This window comes from Sorex fumeus, unplaced genomic scaffold (genome assembly GCF_029834395.1).
Source record: "Sorex fumeus unplaced genomic scaffold, SorFum_2.1 ptg000265l, whole genome shotgun sequence".
Classification (NCBI taxonomy): domain Eukaryota; kingdom Metazoa; phylum Chordata; class Mammalia; order Eulipotyphla; family Soricidae; genus Sorex; species Sorex fumeus.
The window spans coordinates 26734645-26751779 of record NW_026606322.1 but is presented as its reverse complement, the minus strand read 5'-3'; the positions used below and the strand labels follow the sequence as shown (position 1 = coordinate 26751779).

At 54.0% G+C, this 17135-nt stretch overlaps 1 protein-coding gene across 2 annotated transcripts in view; it reads right to left on the bottom strand.

The window, feature by feature from the left end:
* Window positions 1–3124: 3124 nt before the first annotated feature.
* Window positions 3125–17135, bottom strand: part of RCAN1 (regulator of calcineurin 1) — a 76858-nt gene continuing 62847 nt past the window's right edge. Inside the window, exons 1-4 of one of the 2 annotated variants that reach the window (XM_056109315.1) lie at window positions 13842–13948; window positions 10603–10776; window positions 9380–9539; window positions 3125–4961 (exon numbers count right to left, since the gene is read on the bottom strand). In XM_056109315.1, coding sequence (XP_055965290.1) covers window positions 4789–4961; window positions 9380–9539; window positions 10603–10776; window positions 13842–13928 — 594 coding nt within the window. In that variant the 5' untranslated portion in view covers window positions 13929–13948 and the 3' untranslated portion in view covers window positions 3125–4788. Of the gene's footprint in view, window positions 4962–9379; window positions 9540–10602; window positions 10777–13841; window positions 13949–17135 lie in introns of those variants that run through there. The other variant, XM_056109314.1, reaches the window with a different exon arrangement.

Below are 17135 nucleotides of genomic sequence, written 5' to 3'. Positions count from 1 at the left end.
TTTTTTGCGTTGGGGTGTGTGTCTGGCGTCGGAAAAGCACCCGGTGCCAACCCCAAGCCCTGCGGCTCTGGGTGAACCGAAATCGCGGGCAATTGGTTGGACAGCACTTTGGAGGCCCCAGCTTGTCTCATCCTGCCCCACAGCATCTTTTTCTGTCTCACGTTGACCTTAGCTGGGGGAGCAAAAGCTCCGGTGAAGGCGGACACCCAAGGAGGTGACCCAGGGGCCCAGGGGCCCCACAAGAGGCCTCCAGGGCCTCGACTCCCAGAGGGCCCAGGAGCTCACTGGCTCTGCTGTCCCCTTCTCACTATCCCTTTCACACCCCGACTTCCCTGCCATCCCCCAAAACCCGGCCCCCAAACACCGCCTTCCCCCTCCCCCCAACACACACACCCTGCTCTGAGCCTGGTATCTCTTCCAGGATCCTTCTCGGACACTCACCAGGATGACCTTGGAGTTTTCCAGCATATCCTAACCTCCCACATGGAGGACTTTATGCAATTTTGGGGGCTGGAGCAATAGTACAGTGGGGAGGGCGTTTACCTTACACACAGTTGACCTGGTTTTGATTCCCAGTATCCTGTTTGCTTTCCCACCCCTAACCCCGCTAGGAGTGATTTCTGAGTGCAGAGCCATGAGCAGTCCCTGAGCATCACCAGGCATGGCCTCAAAACCAGAAAGTACAAAATAAAATAAAATACGCAACTTGGCTTCTGTGTGCTGGGCCAACAGCATTGAATCATTGAAGATATCTCTCGAGTCAACACCATGAGGAGTTCTACCTATGTCTTCCTCAATATAATCAGCGGGTTCTGGTCTGATAATGAGGTCTTTAATTCTCTCCCACAGACTGGGAAAGATTATTTACCCACCACTCAACTGGTAAAGGGTTGATATCCAAGATTTTACATAAAGCACTGGTAGCATGTTACTAGATCAAAAAGTATTAACCCCATAAAAAATGGAAGGGAAGGGGGCTGGAGCTATAGCACAGCAGGTAGGACATTTGCCTTGCACGCAGCCGACCCGGGGTTTGATTCCCAGCATCCCATAGTGTGCCCTGAGCACCGCCAGGAGTAATTCCTGAGTGCAGAACCAGGAGTAACCCCTGTGCATAGCCGGGTGTGACCCAAAAAGAAAAAAAATGAAAGAGATGAACAGAAATTTCCTTGGGAGAGACATAGAAATGACCAAAAGGTACATGAAAAAATTCTCGGTGTCACACTAATCATCAGGGAAATGCAAATCAAAGCAGTGAGACATCATCTCACACCGGTGGTTCACATCACAAAGAACAAAACCACCAGTGTTTGCATGGATGTGGGGGAAAAGGACCTTCATCCACTGCTGGTGGGAATGTAAACCGGTGCATCTCTTTGGGGGAAAAATGGATGCTTCTCAAACAAAACAAAATTCATAGGTATCTCCCATATGAGTCAGCAACTTCACCATTTGACATCTACCCATGGACCAACTCAGCTGGGAAGATGGAATCCTGCAATTTGCTGCTCTGTGAGAGTATCCCTGAGTTAGGAGAGGGACAGAGTGATCTCTCTCGGGTGCAGGATATAAAGAAACACAGTAGGGGGTGACAAATGCCCAAAGGTATCCAAAACTGAGAACTGGTCTTCAGTGGCTGGAGCGATAGCATAGCGGGTAGGGCATTTGCCTTGCAAGCAGCCATGTTGGTGGCCGACCCGAGTTCGATTCCTCCACCCCTCTTGGAGAGCCCGGTAAGCTACTGAGAGTATCTCGCCCGCATGGTGGAGCCTGGCAAGCCACCCGTGATGTATTCGATATGCCAAACAAAGTCTCCAATGGAGACGTTACTGGGCCCGCTCAAGCAAATCAATGAACAATGGGAGGACAGTGACAGTGACAGTGGTCTTCAATAGCTTAACAGAGTTGGGGAATGCCGGGGGCATTGAATGGGATGGGGTAAGGTGCTGGAATATTTTATGCACAAAGCCCTACCATTAACAGGTTTCTAAAATAAAACTAAAATAAATAAAACATGCAACGATGGGCTAGAGAGCCAGGACCCAAGGTTAGGTGCTTGCCTTGCATGTGGCCAGCCCCAGTTGTATCTCTGGCACTGCTTATTGTCCCCTGAGCTCTGCCAGGGGTCAGTCCTGAGCAGAGAGTCAGGAATCTTGGAGTATATCACTGGGTATGGTTCAAAGCACACCCCAAGATTGATTTTTAAAAATAGACAGATGCTCTTGAGAAATGACAAAATGAAGTTACTCCTGAAAGTCAAAAAAAATTAAAGAGAGAGAGAGAGAGAGAGAGAGAGAGAGAGAGAGAGAGAGAGAGAGAGAGAGATAAAGGAAGGCCTGAGTTCTCACGGGAAAATGTCTCATTCATGTTGATGTCAATCAAAACGAATGTCATTTGCTGGGGAGGGGCTCTGCACTAGCACACTAACCTCTCCTGTGTGAGAGGCCTGAGTTCTACCTCTGGCACCACACACACACACACACACACACACACACTGGAGAAATCTGAAACTAAAGAACCACCTGAAATCCTCAGATATGGTAAACTAGCGATAAATCAATTTTCAAAGTTGAAGAGAGAAAAGAGACTCATTTTTATTGGCTGGTGTTCTCAAGGAAGTCCTGGGTCCTGGGTCCTGGTGTCCCGGGCGCCTGGCACTGGGCTTTCACAGGACACTCAGTGGGCTGCTGCTCAGAGGCCTCCCTGCGTGGCTTCCTCTCCCTCAGCAAAGGAGACACCGGCTTCAGAAGGCGACTGTGTCTGCCGGATGATACAATATATGGTGAGGGAGGCTAACACCAACCCCCTACCCCGCCACCCGGCTCTGCAAACCCTAGCAGCCAATGACTGGAAGTTCAAGTGCATCTGGCGGCTGCTGGGCTGGCAAGGCTCACAGAAATAAAACAGAGTCCTGGAAAGAGGCTTGAGTGGTGGCAAACATGCCTGGGCAGTCTGAGGCCCTGGGTTGGATCCCTGACACTGTGTGCATCTTCCTCCTTCCTCCCCTCCCCTCCCCTCCCCACACCTCCCCCACCCCCCACACACACAGACACTAGTATTGCTGAGCGTGGAGCCCACACTCATGACGCCCCCCAAAAGAGAGAGAAATAAAATGACACTCGGATGACCTTTCCGTAAAGAGCATATCTTACTGATTTATTATAGAATGCAGTTAAAAAAAATAGTTTGAGGCTAGCCTCTCCAGTTTAAAAGCACTTGACTAGGAACACTTGAACAGCTATGCAATGGTCTCTCGACCCACCCCCCCACACACCCCGCCAAGAACTGTAAACAGGGTTTTGAGAACATTCAAGCCGATCTCTCGAGAGGAACGGCCCCCATGGCGTTTTCTTCTCGAGAAAAGCATCTCCCAAGTTCCCAAAGCATGCATAACGCGTTACTCGGCATGGACGGCTATTTCAGAAACGACCAACTCTGCGAGGGCGTGGTCAGGTGGGGCACCTAGTTACCAGACAGACACAGGACAACTTGAAAAAGAATAACACAGTTTGACCTAGTGTAACAGCTCCACCAGGGATTAACGGGGGAAGGCACTGCATCCTTCTTGTCACACCACCACCACACACCCACTTCCACGGGGAGTCAAGTCCTGCAAATGGATGAACAACGATTCCTTTTTTTTTTTTTAAACAACACTACACAACTCACAGCTAGGTTAGTACATCTTATGCTATCCTCCTTCCCCTGCCCGATTTTCCACCCCAAATGTACAAGACATGACTAGGCTATCTTTTTTTTTTTTATTTACAAGTAAGTGTATCTCAATGTTGGTAGCAGGGTATAAAAAAAAAATTCAACTATCTCCACCAAGAACTTTCCCTTCCTCCACCCTTCCCCTCCCCAGGGGAAAAAAATGATAAAGGGATTGGCTATGACTCCTACACCTCCATCACCATGAAGCCTAGGCCTGACCCTAGCATCTCCTCTGGAATTTTGCTCCCACTGTGGGTTGGCAGTGATACAGCCCCATCTCTGGATTTGGTTGACCAGGACCCTTCTGTACAGGAAATTTCAGCTCAAATGTTTTTGTTTTGTTTTTTTGCCCCAGAAAGCACAAGGGACATGTTGCTGAGTGAGGGCAGAGCAGGCAGTGTAGACCAGGCAGAAATCCACCTGCGGGTGTTGCTCCATTTGGAACCTGGACAGGCCATCCTGCTTTTTCACTTTTTTCTTCCAAAGCTTTCCTAACCTCCCAAGAGACAGGAAACGACTGGTGTGACTCTCTAGGCCAACGAGGGTTAGTTCTGGAGAATCAGGACGTGCACAAATGTCAAAACGTGGGGGTGAGGGGTGGAGAACGAGACACGTGACGGCTTCCAGGGGGCAACGCCAGTGGCTTCATGGGGGGTGGGGGGTGGGGCCTTTCCCGGCCAGCAGAGCGCCCTGCCCTGCCCTGCCCCTGCCCCCAGCCGGGAGAGGCTGGTCACCAACACGCTCCTGTCCTCGACCCCACCTGGGACAAACACGAAACCTACCGGAAAAGAACAAATACAAGAAACAACGACCGCGACCGAAGAGGGCTCTCGAGGCGTTCCCAAATGTCTGCGTGCGAACCGCCCCCCGCCTAAATGCATTCAGGGGGCGGGGGTGGGCCCGGGAGGGGGGCTTTGCTCGGGAGCCGGGAGCCCTGGCCGGACCCCCAGCTTCACGAGGACCAGGACACAGAGCCGGGCTGCTCTCCCAGGCCGGTGACCACCCGCGCACGCCTGCGCGCAGTCCCGGAGGCCTCCCCGCCAATGTGACTTTTGGAGCGCGGCTCTGGCCACTTCAGCTCAGGTGGATGGGCGCGTACTCCGGCCGCCGGGTCTGGATGATTTTGGGCTTGGGTCGCTTCATCCGGTCCATCTCATCGTCCTCCTCGTTCTCCTGATCGCTCTCGCACACGTGGACTACCACGCTGGGTGTGGTGTCGGTGGCAGCGTGCAATTCGTACTTCTCCCCTGGGGAAAGGAAAAACAGGAGGCTGTGAGCGTGTGCGCGCGCGCATGTGTGCATGTGTATACATATGTGTGCGTGTGTGTGCACGCGCCTGGGCGAGTGTATGCATGTGCGTGCGTGTGCATGTGTGCATGCATCTGTGTGCGTGCGCGCGCATGTATGCATGTGTATGAATGTGTGTGCGTGTTTGTGTGCATATGTGTGTTTATGTCTGCGTGTGTGCGCACGTGTGTGGGTGGGTGGGAACACAGGTCACATCACCGGGGGCCCAAAGGCTAAAGGCTCAGCACAGGGAGGGTCTGCCCTGTCCGGCTCCGGGGCAGAGCCGTGATTCTGCATCTCTTCAGTAGACACAGGGGAAGCCTGTGGGAAGCTGGCCCTTTAACCGACCAAGGGCCTACGTGCCTGTGCTATGTATGGTTATCTTGGCCTATGTGACCCTGAACAAGCGGGTCCTGACTAGCGCAAATCTGGTACTGCGTCTGCTCTGACCGCAGCCTATGAGCTATGTATGGTTGTCTAAAAGAAAACATTTGTCACAGCTAGCCCAAGAATAAGAAGTAACTGACACTGACTAATCAAGCACATGGAACATGTAGTTTTTGTAACTCTCCTAACAATATATGATATGACCTAGTGATGTAATTGCCTTCTGTAATGTAAGCATAGTTTCCTGCGTCGCAAAGTATATAATACCCCTGCTGCCCTGAATAAAGTCCTGTCCTGTCCTGTCTCTTTATCTCTGTTTCTAAACTGTACTCTGTCTCTTGTGTCTTGTGTCTTCATTCGGTTGGTCCCTCCCTGCACCTATGGATCCTAGGGCCACCTCCATGGGACAGAGAGTGGTCTGGCAGGGCCCCCCGCAGAAGCCGAGAGACACGGTGATCAAGAAATCTTAGGGGATTTGTTGAAGAAAAAACATGAATGCAATTTGATGCTATTTATCACAATTCACCTATTCTTCCTCCTCCTCCTAACTCTTCAGCCTACCTGAATCACAGTGCTCTCTCCTGCTCACTGTCTCCCCCTCCATAATCTACCCACTTGTCCACCCACCTACTTGCTCAGACTATTCATTCCCCTCTGCTGTCTCTTTCCTCGTCACCCCCCAACTAATTCACATGCTCACCTGGCCTCTATCCTTCCTCCTTATTTGTGCAATGAATCTATTGTTCCACACGCCATCGATCCTTCCTTGCTACCTGTTTATGCATTTCATCGATGAACACACCTGTTGTGGCCCCTGCCTGTCTGTGAGGGTCACCCTGCACACCCGGCTCTTCGCAGTCCTGGTGCTCTGGGAACCCGTGTTAGGAGGGAGGAAGACATGGGGTCACGCCACTGTTTCAATTCCAACCGGCCATGCTACCCAGAGGACGCCGGCCAGGAAAAGATGCTAGAGTATGAGGAAGAGCCTCCTGCTGAGGTTCCTGGACACCCCAGGGGGTCATGGGCTCAGCCAGCAGGCAAAGGGGACCTCTGGGTCCAGGCCGCTGGCCCCAGGCTGGGCAGAGTCCAGTCTCTCTGCCCCAGTGGGCTAGGATGCTGGCCTGGCTACTCAAGTGCCCGCGATACCCGCCTCCAACTCCCTGTGCAAGGAAGGGTCAAAGACATGGCGGTCAGGGGCTGACCAATATGTACTGCTCCTGGCTCTGAGACACAAATTCATGCTCTCCTTCCTGCCTGTGGGAATCCATTCACTTCTGCTTATTACCCTGGGCAGGAAGCCCGGGGGAGCTGCTTGCCAAGTTCTGGGTGCACTCCCCATGCAGGGCTACCTGGCTTGAATTGTTTGGGGGAGGGCGTTTCCCCAAAGCTGAAGACCCGCTCACTCAGGCTAGAAAGCAGTGGCCACACAACCCGCCTCTGGGCGCCATCTTGGTGCACTAACAGCCAGGGTCCAGGAACTCCCAACATGGATTAGCTTCTACAGAGATGTCTCTGGAACCCAACCATTTACAATGTTAGAATTCCAGAAGTGTGGCTGCGACCCCTCATGATATCCAAAATAAGCAATAGAAAATAAATGATCTAGTGTCTGCCCCTGGCAGGCAGGTGGTGGGAAAATTCGAGCAAAATATAATGTCCAGGGGCTGGAGTGATAGATAGCACAGCAGGTAGGGCATTTGCCTTGCCCGCAGCCGAAATGACTCAGGCTCGATTCCCAGCATCCCATATGGTCCCCTGAGCACCATCAGGAGTAATTCCTGAGTGCATGAGCCAGGAGTAACCCCTGTGCATTGCCTGGTGTGACCCAAAAAGCAATATATATATATATATATATATATATATATATATATATATCCCAAAAGTAGACAGTATCAGGGAAATTGTCTGTCTGAGGCAGGGGGGGGACTTGGATGGGGAGGGGTGGGGGGTGGATACTGGGTACACTGGTGGTGGAGAATGGGCACAGGTGGAGGGATGGGTGTTTGATCATTGTCTGGCTGAATCTCAAACATGAAAACTTTGTAACTGTATATCTCACAGTGATTCAATAAAAAAAAAAAGAAAGAAAAGAAAGAAAGCAGTGGCCAGGGCAATGACAAATGACACAGCAGGTAGGGAGCTTGCCTTGCACACAGCCCGGCACCCCTTCCCTGGAGTGCCAATAGGAGGGATCCCTGAGTGCAGAGCCAGGAGTCAGCCCTGAGCACCCATGAATGCGGCTCCCAAAACAACAGTAACAACAACAACAACAACAAAAGTGCCTGCATTGGGGCCAGAGTGATAGTACAGCGGGTAGGGAGTTTGCCTTGCACACGGCCAACCCAGGTTCAATCCCTGGCATCCCATAAGGTCCCCCAGCACCGCCAGGAGTAATAATTTCTGAGTGCAATCCAGGAGTAACCCCTGAGCATCACTGGGTGTGACCCAAAAAGCCAAAGGAAAAAAAAATAAAGGGCTGTATCTTCTCGGACATTGCTGAGAGATGGCAGAAATGAATTTGGTTGCCTGCGAATGATTTCTCCAGGAGTGAATTCCAGGGCACAGGCAGGCAGCCAGTGCTGGGTGGAATCCTGGGTATAAATCAGGACCGCCAGCCTTGCACTCCCATCAGAGTTGTGGGGAGGGACCCCAGTTGGCACTGGCGGGCATCCTGGGTGCAAACCTGCAAGGTCTTTTGGGCCAGAACTTGAAGGGCTCCGCCGGCTGGCTGGGACCCGGAGGAGGAGCAGGTGCTTCAGCAGTGCCTTGGACCAGCGTGGCTAAGGGATTGGGGGCTGCCTGCGAGTCCACCCAGGAACTGCAGCGCTTCCCTTCTCTGTGCCTAACCCCCACCCCCACCCCGGTGCCCAGCACTCAACCAGAGGCTGGCCCAAGGGGGCGCAGACTCCGTGCTTCAGCTGCTTCTCTCTGCACTTCATGCCGCCTGATCCCACCTTCTGGCAGTGGGGGAGGGGACGTTTTCCGAAACCCAATCTCCACCACAAACTGCTGATGGTCCCAGGAAACCGAACCCACACTCCCACCCCGGGGAGCTGCAGGTTACTGGTCAAGGAGAAAGGAGTTTCTTCCATTCATTCCACTGGGCTCCAGGGCAGGGCAGGGCAGGGCAAGGAGGGCAGTATCCAGCCTGCTCACCCCAAACCCTGCAGACACAGGAACCAGCGACCCTTTCGCAGCTTCCCCAAAACCAGATGCACTGGGGCGGGGCCATGGGGCCTGTTTCACACTGACCAACAGTCCACTCGCAACTCCGCCAGCTCAACCTTACATGGCGGGGCACACCTACTCCTCCAGGGGCTGGGACCTCTTCTGGGGCGTGGGAACCCCACTACTCCCAATCTTCTTAAAAAGTTTTTTTGTTTGTTTTCTGTTTTGCTGTTGGGGGCCACATCCGGCAGTTCTCAGGGTTTACTCCTGAGCTCTGTGCTCAGGGATCATGCCTGGTGGGGCTCAGGGGACCCTATGGGGTGCCAGAGCTCAAACCCAGCAAGGCAAGTGTCCTCCCTGCTGTTCTCTCTCTCCTTCCTCCTCAACCCCCTATCTTTCCTCACTACCATTCCTGCTTCTTCCTCCTGGAGGGGCATCAGGACCACATGTCCTAGTGTGCAGAAGGTCAATTTCCCTTTCCCTGGTCCCGGATGGTGCCTACTGGCAGGGACAGGCTGGGGTCAAGGTGGGGGGCTGGGCCTGAGGCTGACAAGAGCACAGTGCAGGACTTCCAGCACAAGGCGTCTGGGAGCAGATGAAGGCAAAGGAAACCATTGGCAGTTACCCCCACCCACCTCCCCATTACTCCTCCCCTGCTCCCCCCCCCCCCCCCACAGGAGGGCTGGGAGGGACAATGAGCAGTGCCAGAGCAGGTGCACCCCCTGGCCTCCCCAGAGCCGGTCTGGAGACTGGGGATGCTGGCCACCATCCCTCTGCCCCCGCCCCTGCCCCCGCCCCCGCCCAGCCCACAGCCCACTCTTACCTGGCCCCAGCTTGGAGATAGCGTATAAAAGATCATAATTTATGACGGGAGTCGCATCTTCCACTTGCTTCCAGCCAACCGGCGGCGAGGCCGGCGGGGAGATGAGGAACTGCTTGTCTGGGTTGGGGGGCGCCAGGTGCGCGCTGCCTATGTGCAGAGTCTGGGGAGAGAAGCGGGCACGGACTGAGGTGAGCAAGCGTGGGACCAGCAGAAGCCAAGGGAAGGCACGGGGAGCGGTGGCCAGCACCCCCTCCAGGCTCTGGCCGGCATGGCAGGGGTCCAGGGGAGAAAAATCTCAGCATCTCTCTCTCCTCTCATAGACCTCCAAGGAAAATGCCCCAAGGTGCTGTGTTATCTCCCGGACGGTCTATTTTTTTTTTAATCACCTCCGACCACCCAAGAGAGATCTAGGGCTCCCATCCTCTGTGGGGACCAGTCAAGAGCCAAATGTGATTGTGGGGGCCGGGGCCAGCACAGCGAGGCACACAGCTGACTCAAATTTGGTCCCTGGGGTCCCTCCAGGGCTGACCCCTGAGCACGGAGTCAAAAATAAGCCATGAGCACCACTGGGTATGGCCTGAGCACCACCTCCCTCCACCCCCCTCCCCAAAAAATGAAGAAAAACTGGGTGCACAGAGGAAGGGAAGATGCTGCAATCTCAAGGACTTTTCATTTTTATCTTCTGGGCCACACCTGGCGATGCTCAGGGCTTACTCCTGGCTCTGCACTCAGGGATCACTCCTGGCAAGGCTTGGGGCACCATATGGGGTGCCAGGGATAGAACTCGGGTCAGCAGGTGCAAGGTAAATGTCCTAGCCGCTGTCACTCGGCCCCCTTCAAGGACGCTTGAGGGCGGAGTTGGCCACCAGGGGGCAGTGCAGTCCGATGCCTATGGACGCGGCAGGGCTCCCAGTGCTTGGGCTTCTGCGGGGTATGCTCAGGGGACCACGTGGTGTAGGACTAGACCCCCGGATGGGGCACACAACACGAACCCTGACCACTGCACTACCTCCCGGGCCCCCCTGGTGATTTCTGAGAACAGAAGTCATGTGGAAAGTCTGTGTGAATCCGCCTGCTCTCAAGACAGGCTCCTGGCCGTGCCAGCCAGGCAGGACCTACCCTTGTTCCGCTATTGTTTTTTTTTTTTTTTTTAAAGAAAGAAAGAAAAAATTTTTTAAGGGCGGAAAAATGTACAAGATCTAGTGAGTGAGCTCAACTCTCACCTGAGCAAAATACAATTTCATCTCCTTCCCCAGAAACTCCGTCTTATGCAGCTGGAGCCTGGCATCCGCAGCCGACAGGGGGTTGCTGAAGTTGATGCGGACTCGCTTGAAGCTCTTAAAATACTGAAAGGTGATGTCCTTGTCATAGGTCCGAAAGAGGGATTCGAACTTGGCCTGGAGAAAAAAGAAAAGGGTCAGAGCGAGACCAGGATGGGTAGGGGTAGGGGTGGGGGTGGGTGGGGAAATGACTTGTCATTTGCTTCTGGAATGCCCTGGCCTGGCTTGCTCCCCACCCATCTGGCGCCCAGTCCTGGGCACTGGGTTGCAGGGACACATGACAGGTGGGTAAGGGTGCGGGGACCCAGCAGTTAGGGCCCAGCCCCGCCCCATCACGGATCACACCCCGCCCACTACGGATCATATACCACGCCCACCACGAATCACGCCCCGCCCACCCCTGCTTATATGCCCCACCCACCACTCCACCACTGATCATATGCCACGTCCACCAGGGATCATGCCCGGCCCACTGCAATGTGTGTGTGTGTGTGTGTGTGTGTGTGTGTGTGTGTGTGTGTGTGTGTAGTGGGGGAGCCTCAGGTCTGCAGAGTCGTGGGCTCGACCTGGATCCTCTGAAACCTTCTCTCTAAAGCTGGAGAGCATTTCCCAGTAGCCGTAGGGTACCCCCATCTGCCCTGCGCCCCACAACTGCCGTGTTCTGTGACCTCTACCGGGTTAGGGGAACCCAGATCACCACTCAGATAAGGAGGGGGCCCATGCATGTCCCCCCACTCTTTCATTTTCTTGAGGGGGAAGGTGGTTTGGGGCTACATCCCCAAATGCAGGGTGCGATTTACGGCTCAGAGCTAGTTGGGAGGTGGGAGGGGGTGTCACTCCCAGCAGAGCTCCCAGGTGGTGGGAATGGGACCTCCCTCAGCCGTGCACCAGGCAAGAGCCTTAACCCCTGGTACTATCTCTATGGCCACTCTTTCTTGAGCTTAAGAGCTCCCTGGTAGGACAAAGGGACATTGTAGGACATCTTAATGGCAGTTGAAAGACAAATGAGGTTAATAAAAGCCACCTGTTTCTTAATGTAAAGGAAATGGTTCTTAAAAAAAAAAACCAAAATTGTTTTCTCACTGTTCACTTATATAAAAAAAATTTCTGTATTTGGGGCCCCACCCTGTTGCTGGCTCTGTACTCCAGAGTCACTCCAGGTGTGTGTGGGGGAAGGTGAGTGGGTTCCAGGGACTGAGCCCAGGGCAGCCCTGTCCTATCTGTCCTTAACTCTGTCCTATCTGTCCGGCTGGTCCACTTCTTCACTGTATGTCAATGCTGGCCTGGGGTGGCCTTGGTCCTGGCCCTAGGGGGTGTAGATTCCAGAAAGAATTCTCAAGGTGCGGGGGATGGGGGGTGAGGGGGGGAGAGAAAGCCCAGTTCTGGGCTGAAACCTGGATGCAGGGTGCGTGGGACAGAGAAGGGGTACAGGGTGCTGGTGCTGGTGCAAAGAACTGGGGTGGGGGTGGGTGGGCACTGAAATTCCCTTGGGATTTGGGCACCAAGCTCTGATGGGGCCGTCAGAGCCTGGAGGAATGGGTGCTGTGCTGGGAACTTCAGGGAACAGCCTGTCTGGTCTTTCTCCCTTGAGGGCAGGAGATAGGAACCAGGGAAAAGCGGAAAGGTGGGGTGAGGAGGCAGGGTCTGAGCAGGATGGGCCCTCCAGAGGGGCCTGAGGAGGAGGAGGAGGAGGAGGAGGAAAAGGAGGCAGGTTGCCCAGGAAACATGGTTGCAGAGGGGAGGAGGGGTCCCCCAAGAAAGAGGCAGGCGTGGAGAGCAGGAGTCTGTCCTTAGGACCGAGGGGGGACGGGCTGGACACAGACGGGGCAGGTGGAGAGCAAAGACACATGGACACCCCTCAGGACGCCCCCTACCACTCCACTGCATGGACTGTCCCTTGCAGGGGTGCAAGGGAGCTGCTTCCCCCCAGACCTGGCCATCGGCCCTGCTGCCCTGCCCCGTGTCCAGGGAGGCTGTGTTTCTGGCAGCCAGGGGAGGCCGGCGTGGATCTGGAATTTCACATGACCTTACCCCCAGGCACGGGGGTGAGCAACCATCCTGAGGTATGATTCAGAATTGAGGGGCGATGACTTGAACGCATATTTTTAGAACGCCAAGTCGGGCCCCAGCTGCAGAACACGAGAGAGCACACACTAGCTGCTGGCCCCCAGCCCCTCCCACCACGCCCCTCCCTCACAAATCCCTGCTCCCCACCGCCCCGGTGAGCCATCACTGCCACACACCAAAACTGGCTGGCGGGGCAGCTTGTGGGAGGAGAGGAGAAGTTGCGCATTTTCACACACAGGAGGCGCCTGGGAATCAATCGGGAAGTCTGTGTAGATTGTACCCGCTGGGATCTGGTTCCAAACACCTGCCCGCCTGCCTGAGCCTGCCTGAGCCTTGAGGACTGGGTACAATCAGGACGGAACTGAACTTTTTTTTTTTTTTAAGATTGGCACCATGTGTAACAAACAGGGCTCAGTGTAGAAAAGCAGATACCGCGGAGCCCACCAACCAGAACACCCAGGACCAGCCCCATCCCATAGGGTCCAAGCCCAGACAATCCGCCATCTCCACCGCACACTATAGCATCAGTGACAGCTGCCTCCCGGGGGGCCACCTCTCTCCCTTGCTGTGATTTGCTGTGGCTGCCTCTGTTCTCTGGAGGCCAGCCCCGGCCTCTCACCTTCCCGAACCCTCTCACAAGCATCTATTGCCCCGAGCTCAAGCCCAGCCAACGGTCTCTGGGACATCAGCATGATGAAGGTCCCGTTCCTTCTCAGAAATGCCTCCCTCCAAACCCCAAAAGCCGCCCGCTGCTGAGAATGAAAACCAGACGACAATGATGCCCAGACTTGGGCCAGGGACCTGGAGATGTTCAACACGCCCGGGAGCTTTCAAACTCCCTTGAGCAGGCATCCCTGGGGTGAGGGATGTGCTTTCCAAGGCTCCCCGAGTCAGGGCTTTCACTCCACTCCCACCCCAGTCCCACGCCATAAGCGGCCCCGCTCGGTCCTAAGCCAGCATAGTTCAGACCATCACCACCCCCATGCACCCCCCACCCCCACACACACCCCCCTCCGTACCCCTCATTCCACGCAATGTTTGGAAAACTGCAAAAATAAGAAAACCAAAAAAAAAAAAAAACCCAAAAAAAACCGCCCTTCCCTGAGAAGCCTTACCCTGGTTTCACTCTCGCTGAAGATGTCACTGTTTGCCACCCCGGCAATCAGGGAGCTAAAACTGTAGTTAAAGTTTCTAAAGTGCATCTTGCTTTCCTAACAGGGCAAGCCAGCCAGCGAGAGAGCGCGCGCCCGAGCCCCAGAGCCCCACGGGCTGAGTGAGGGCAAGGAGAGAGTCCCAGAGGCTTGTCCGCCGCGGTCCCTCCCCAGAACGGGGGTTTATAAGGCACCGAGGCCCGGCCCCCTCCGGCAGCGAGGGAGGGGGGGAGGGGGGGCAGGGGAGGTGGTGGGGGGGGGGGATGAAGGCCCGGCTTTCAGGGCATCCTGTTTGGACAGCAAATTCCTGAGTCAAAGCTCCGCATGCTTGCAGACGGGGGGGACAGTGTCAGTTTCTACTGGAAAGAGGTGACGTCAACACCTTAGTCATTTTCCCTATGCTAATTAACCCCCCAGCTCAAGGCGGGATGGAAAAAAACGGCCGAGCGGCTTTTGCTTCGCAGCTGCTTTATCAAAACTCTTGGAGCATAGTTTCCACTGGAAGTAATTCCATTCAGCCACCCAGACACCATGCTCCCCGCCGGGGGGACGGACGGACGGCTCCCCCCACCCCCCACCCCCCACAAGAAGGAAAATGTCTGGAGGAAAAAAAAAAAAAAAAGGACCAAGGTCGGCCTCCAGGGTAAACAGTTATTAGGCTCCAGGCGCCGCGAACTGCAAAAGCTTTGGGAAACCTGGGACCCCAAGCTGGGTGCGGGGCTGGGGTGGGGGTGGGGGTGGGGACCGTCTGACCCGCATGATTTCCTGAAAGCCGAAACCAGAGCTTCTCACTGGGATGTGTGTGAGAATTGGGGGGAGGGGGCAGGGCGGGAAGGGGGGGGGAGGAGGTGGGGAAAGAGAACATGTTGAAATCTCGCTTGGTCAATGAACTCTGTTTTTAAAGGGGAGAAAAATTCACTTTGAAACGTGGCTTCCCCATGCCACCCCGCAGCGAACTTTTATGGGGTGAATGTCCCAATCCACAGAGGGATGGTGGCAGATATCCTGCAGGGGGCCTCTGGTTTTCACTGCAAAAATTAAAAAAAAAAAAAATCTCCTTGTTGTAACTTGAACATCAGGCACTGAAGCCTTTGATGGACAGCTACTGGACTTAGAAAATGATCCCCAGAAACCATCGTTTGAGGAAAGAAGCCAAGAGGTACCAAGGCACAGGCTGAAATACTTCTTCCTCCCCTCCCGCCCCCAACCTTCTTCTTTTCTATTTTTTTTCTTTCTTTTTTTTGGGGGGGGAAGGAAATCACACCTGCCAATGTTCAGGGGTTACTCCTGGCTCTGTGCTCAGGAATTACTCCTGGTGCTGCTCGGGGGACCCTATGGGATGCTGGGAATTGAAGCCGGAAGCTGGGCCAGCCGCGTGCAAGGCAAATGCCCTACCAGCGCTGTGCTATCTCTCCAGAGCCTCAGAACCTCTAATTTCTTTTTATTTATTTATTTATTTTCAGAAACTGGACCGGGAGATGAAATAGAAAAGAAACTTGGAGAAGTTGGTTTAGAGACGGAGATGTTATTAGTATATGGCGAGGAGGGGCCAGTTCCCAGAGAGGTTATGCCTTGGAACTGCAGGGCACTTGGTCATGAGTCCAGGCGGCTGCTGGGGGAGGTCCTGGGTCCTTCCCACTGTCACCATCATCCCCATCATCACCTGAAAACACTTTTAAAGGGGAAGGCTCGGTTTCTCCTGGCCGGCCGCGGCCAAGCAGCTCCCCTGGAACGGGGCTCCATCTCACACAGTAAACATGCCGGCAAATTCCTGGGCTTTTTCTGAGAACGGAAAGTTAACAATTTCCCAGGAGGCTAGATTCGGTCCCACAGCCCAGGCTCCCAGGACGCTTGGAGATTAAGGGGCAACACCCAGGAAAACAGCCTGAAAGGCCCCAGAGTCAGACCGCTCTTTGAGATCCTGGCATTCTCTGCCACCTTCTCAGCACTGGCAAAGTCGCACAGGACAGTTCTATGGAAATCCCCACACAGTGAGCCGCAGCGCACCTGATCCTAAGCTAAGTTCCTCCCCCTCCCCCCACACACATACCAGGGGCCTTTCTTCTCCTTCTGCCTTTCAATAAACCTTTTCTGTGTCCAACTCCCTGTCTGAGCATCAACATTATTTGGTTATTTTCATTCTTGAACATGCTGAAGACCCCAGGAGCCGGGGGCCAATGCAGGGCTGGATACAAAAGCATTCCTGGGTGCGGGGCACACAGTTTATTTTATTTCCTTTTTATGGGGCTGGAGCGATAGCACAACGGGTAGGGCATTTGCCTTGCACGCAGCCAACCCAGGTTCGATTCCCAGCATCTCATCTGGGCTCCCGAGCACTGCTGGGAGTAATTCCTGAGTGCAGAGGCAGGAGTAACCCCTGAGCATCACCAGGTGTGACCCAAAAAAACAAAATTAAAAAAAAAGTGTTTATTTTTTATGTGGGGGGCACTCAGTACTTATTCAATTATATAAATGGATGCGTGAGAGAACCATGATTAGGGCGGTTAAGGTAGTTCTAAAATACTTTCCAGTCTTCAGATAAGCTGGGTGAGTTGGACGACTTTATTCCTTTTTTGAAATATCAGAAAAGTAACAGCTGTCATTTATTTAAAAAAATAGTATTATACCTTAGTGTCTGAAATAGTGCAGTAAACCTGAATTTGGTACTATATATACACATACATAGATATGCCATAGAAGAGAAAAATACTTGTTCTTACTCATAGCCATGTCATTGGTGATGACACCATGGTATTTAACGTTGACGGGGCACAGTTTAAAGAATGTCTTCAACCCCCCAACTTTAAGGAGGGGGGGTCCTACACTTAAAAAAGTTTACTTCAAAGGATGACTCACATTAGACAATCATAAAAAGAACACAGGCGGAACTGGAGCGACAGTGGGGGAGGGGGAAGCGCTTGCCTTGTACGTGACCTACAACCGGTTCCATCCCTGGCATCCATAAGGGCCGCTGAGGAGCACCATCAGGCGTGACTGCTGAGTGCAGAGCCAGGAGTCAGCCCTGGGCATCGCCTAGTGCCCTTCCCCCACACCACAGGATCCCCTAAGCTCAGCTGGGCTGTGGTAGGGGGGTATGGTGGGGGGAGGCGACTGCTGCCAGCACAGAGGTGGCTGAGGTGGCCAATGAGGAGGAGCAGAATGTTGGGGGCCCTCCCCCCTCCATACTTCACTTTCGGTCTTCTAAGAGTGACTGGCTGAGTAGCAGGGTGCCTGGGGCAGGGGGCGGGGTGGGGGTCA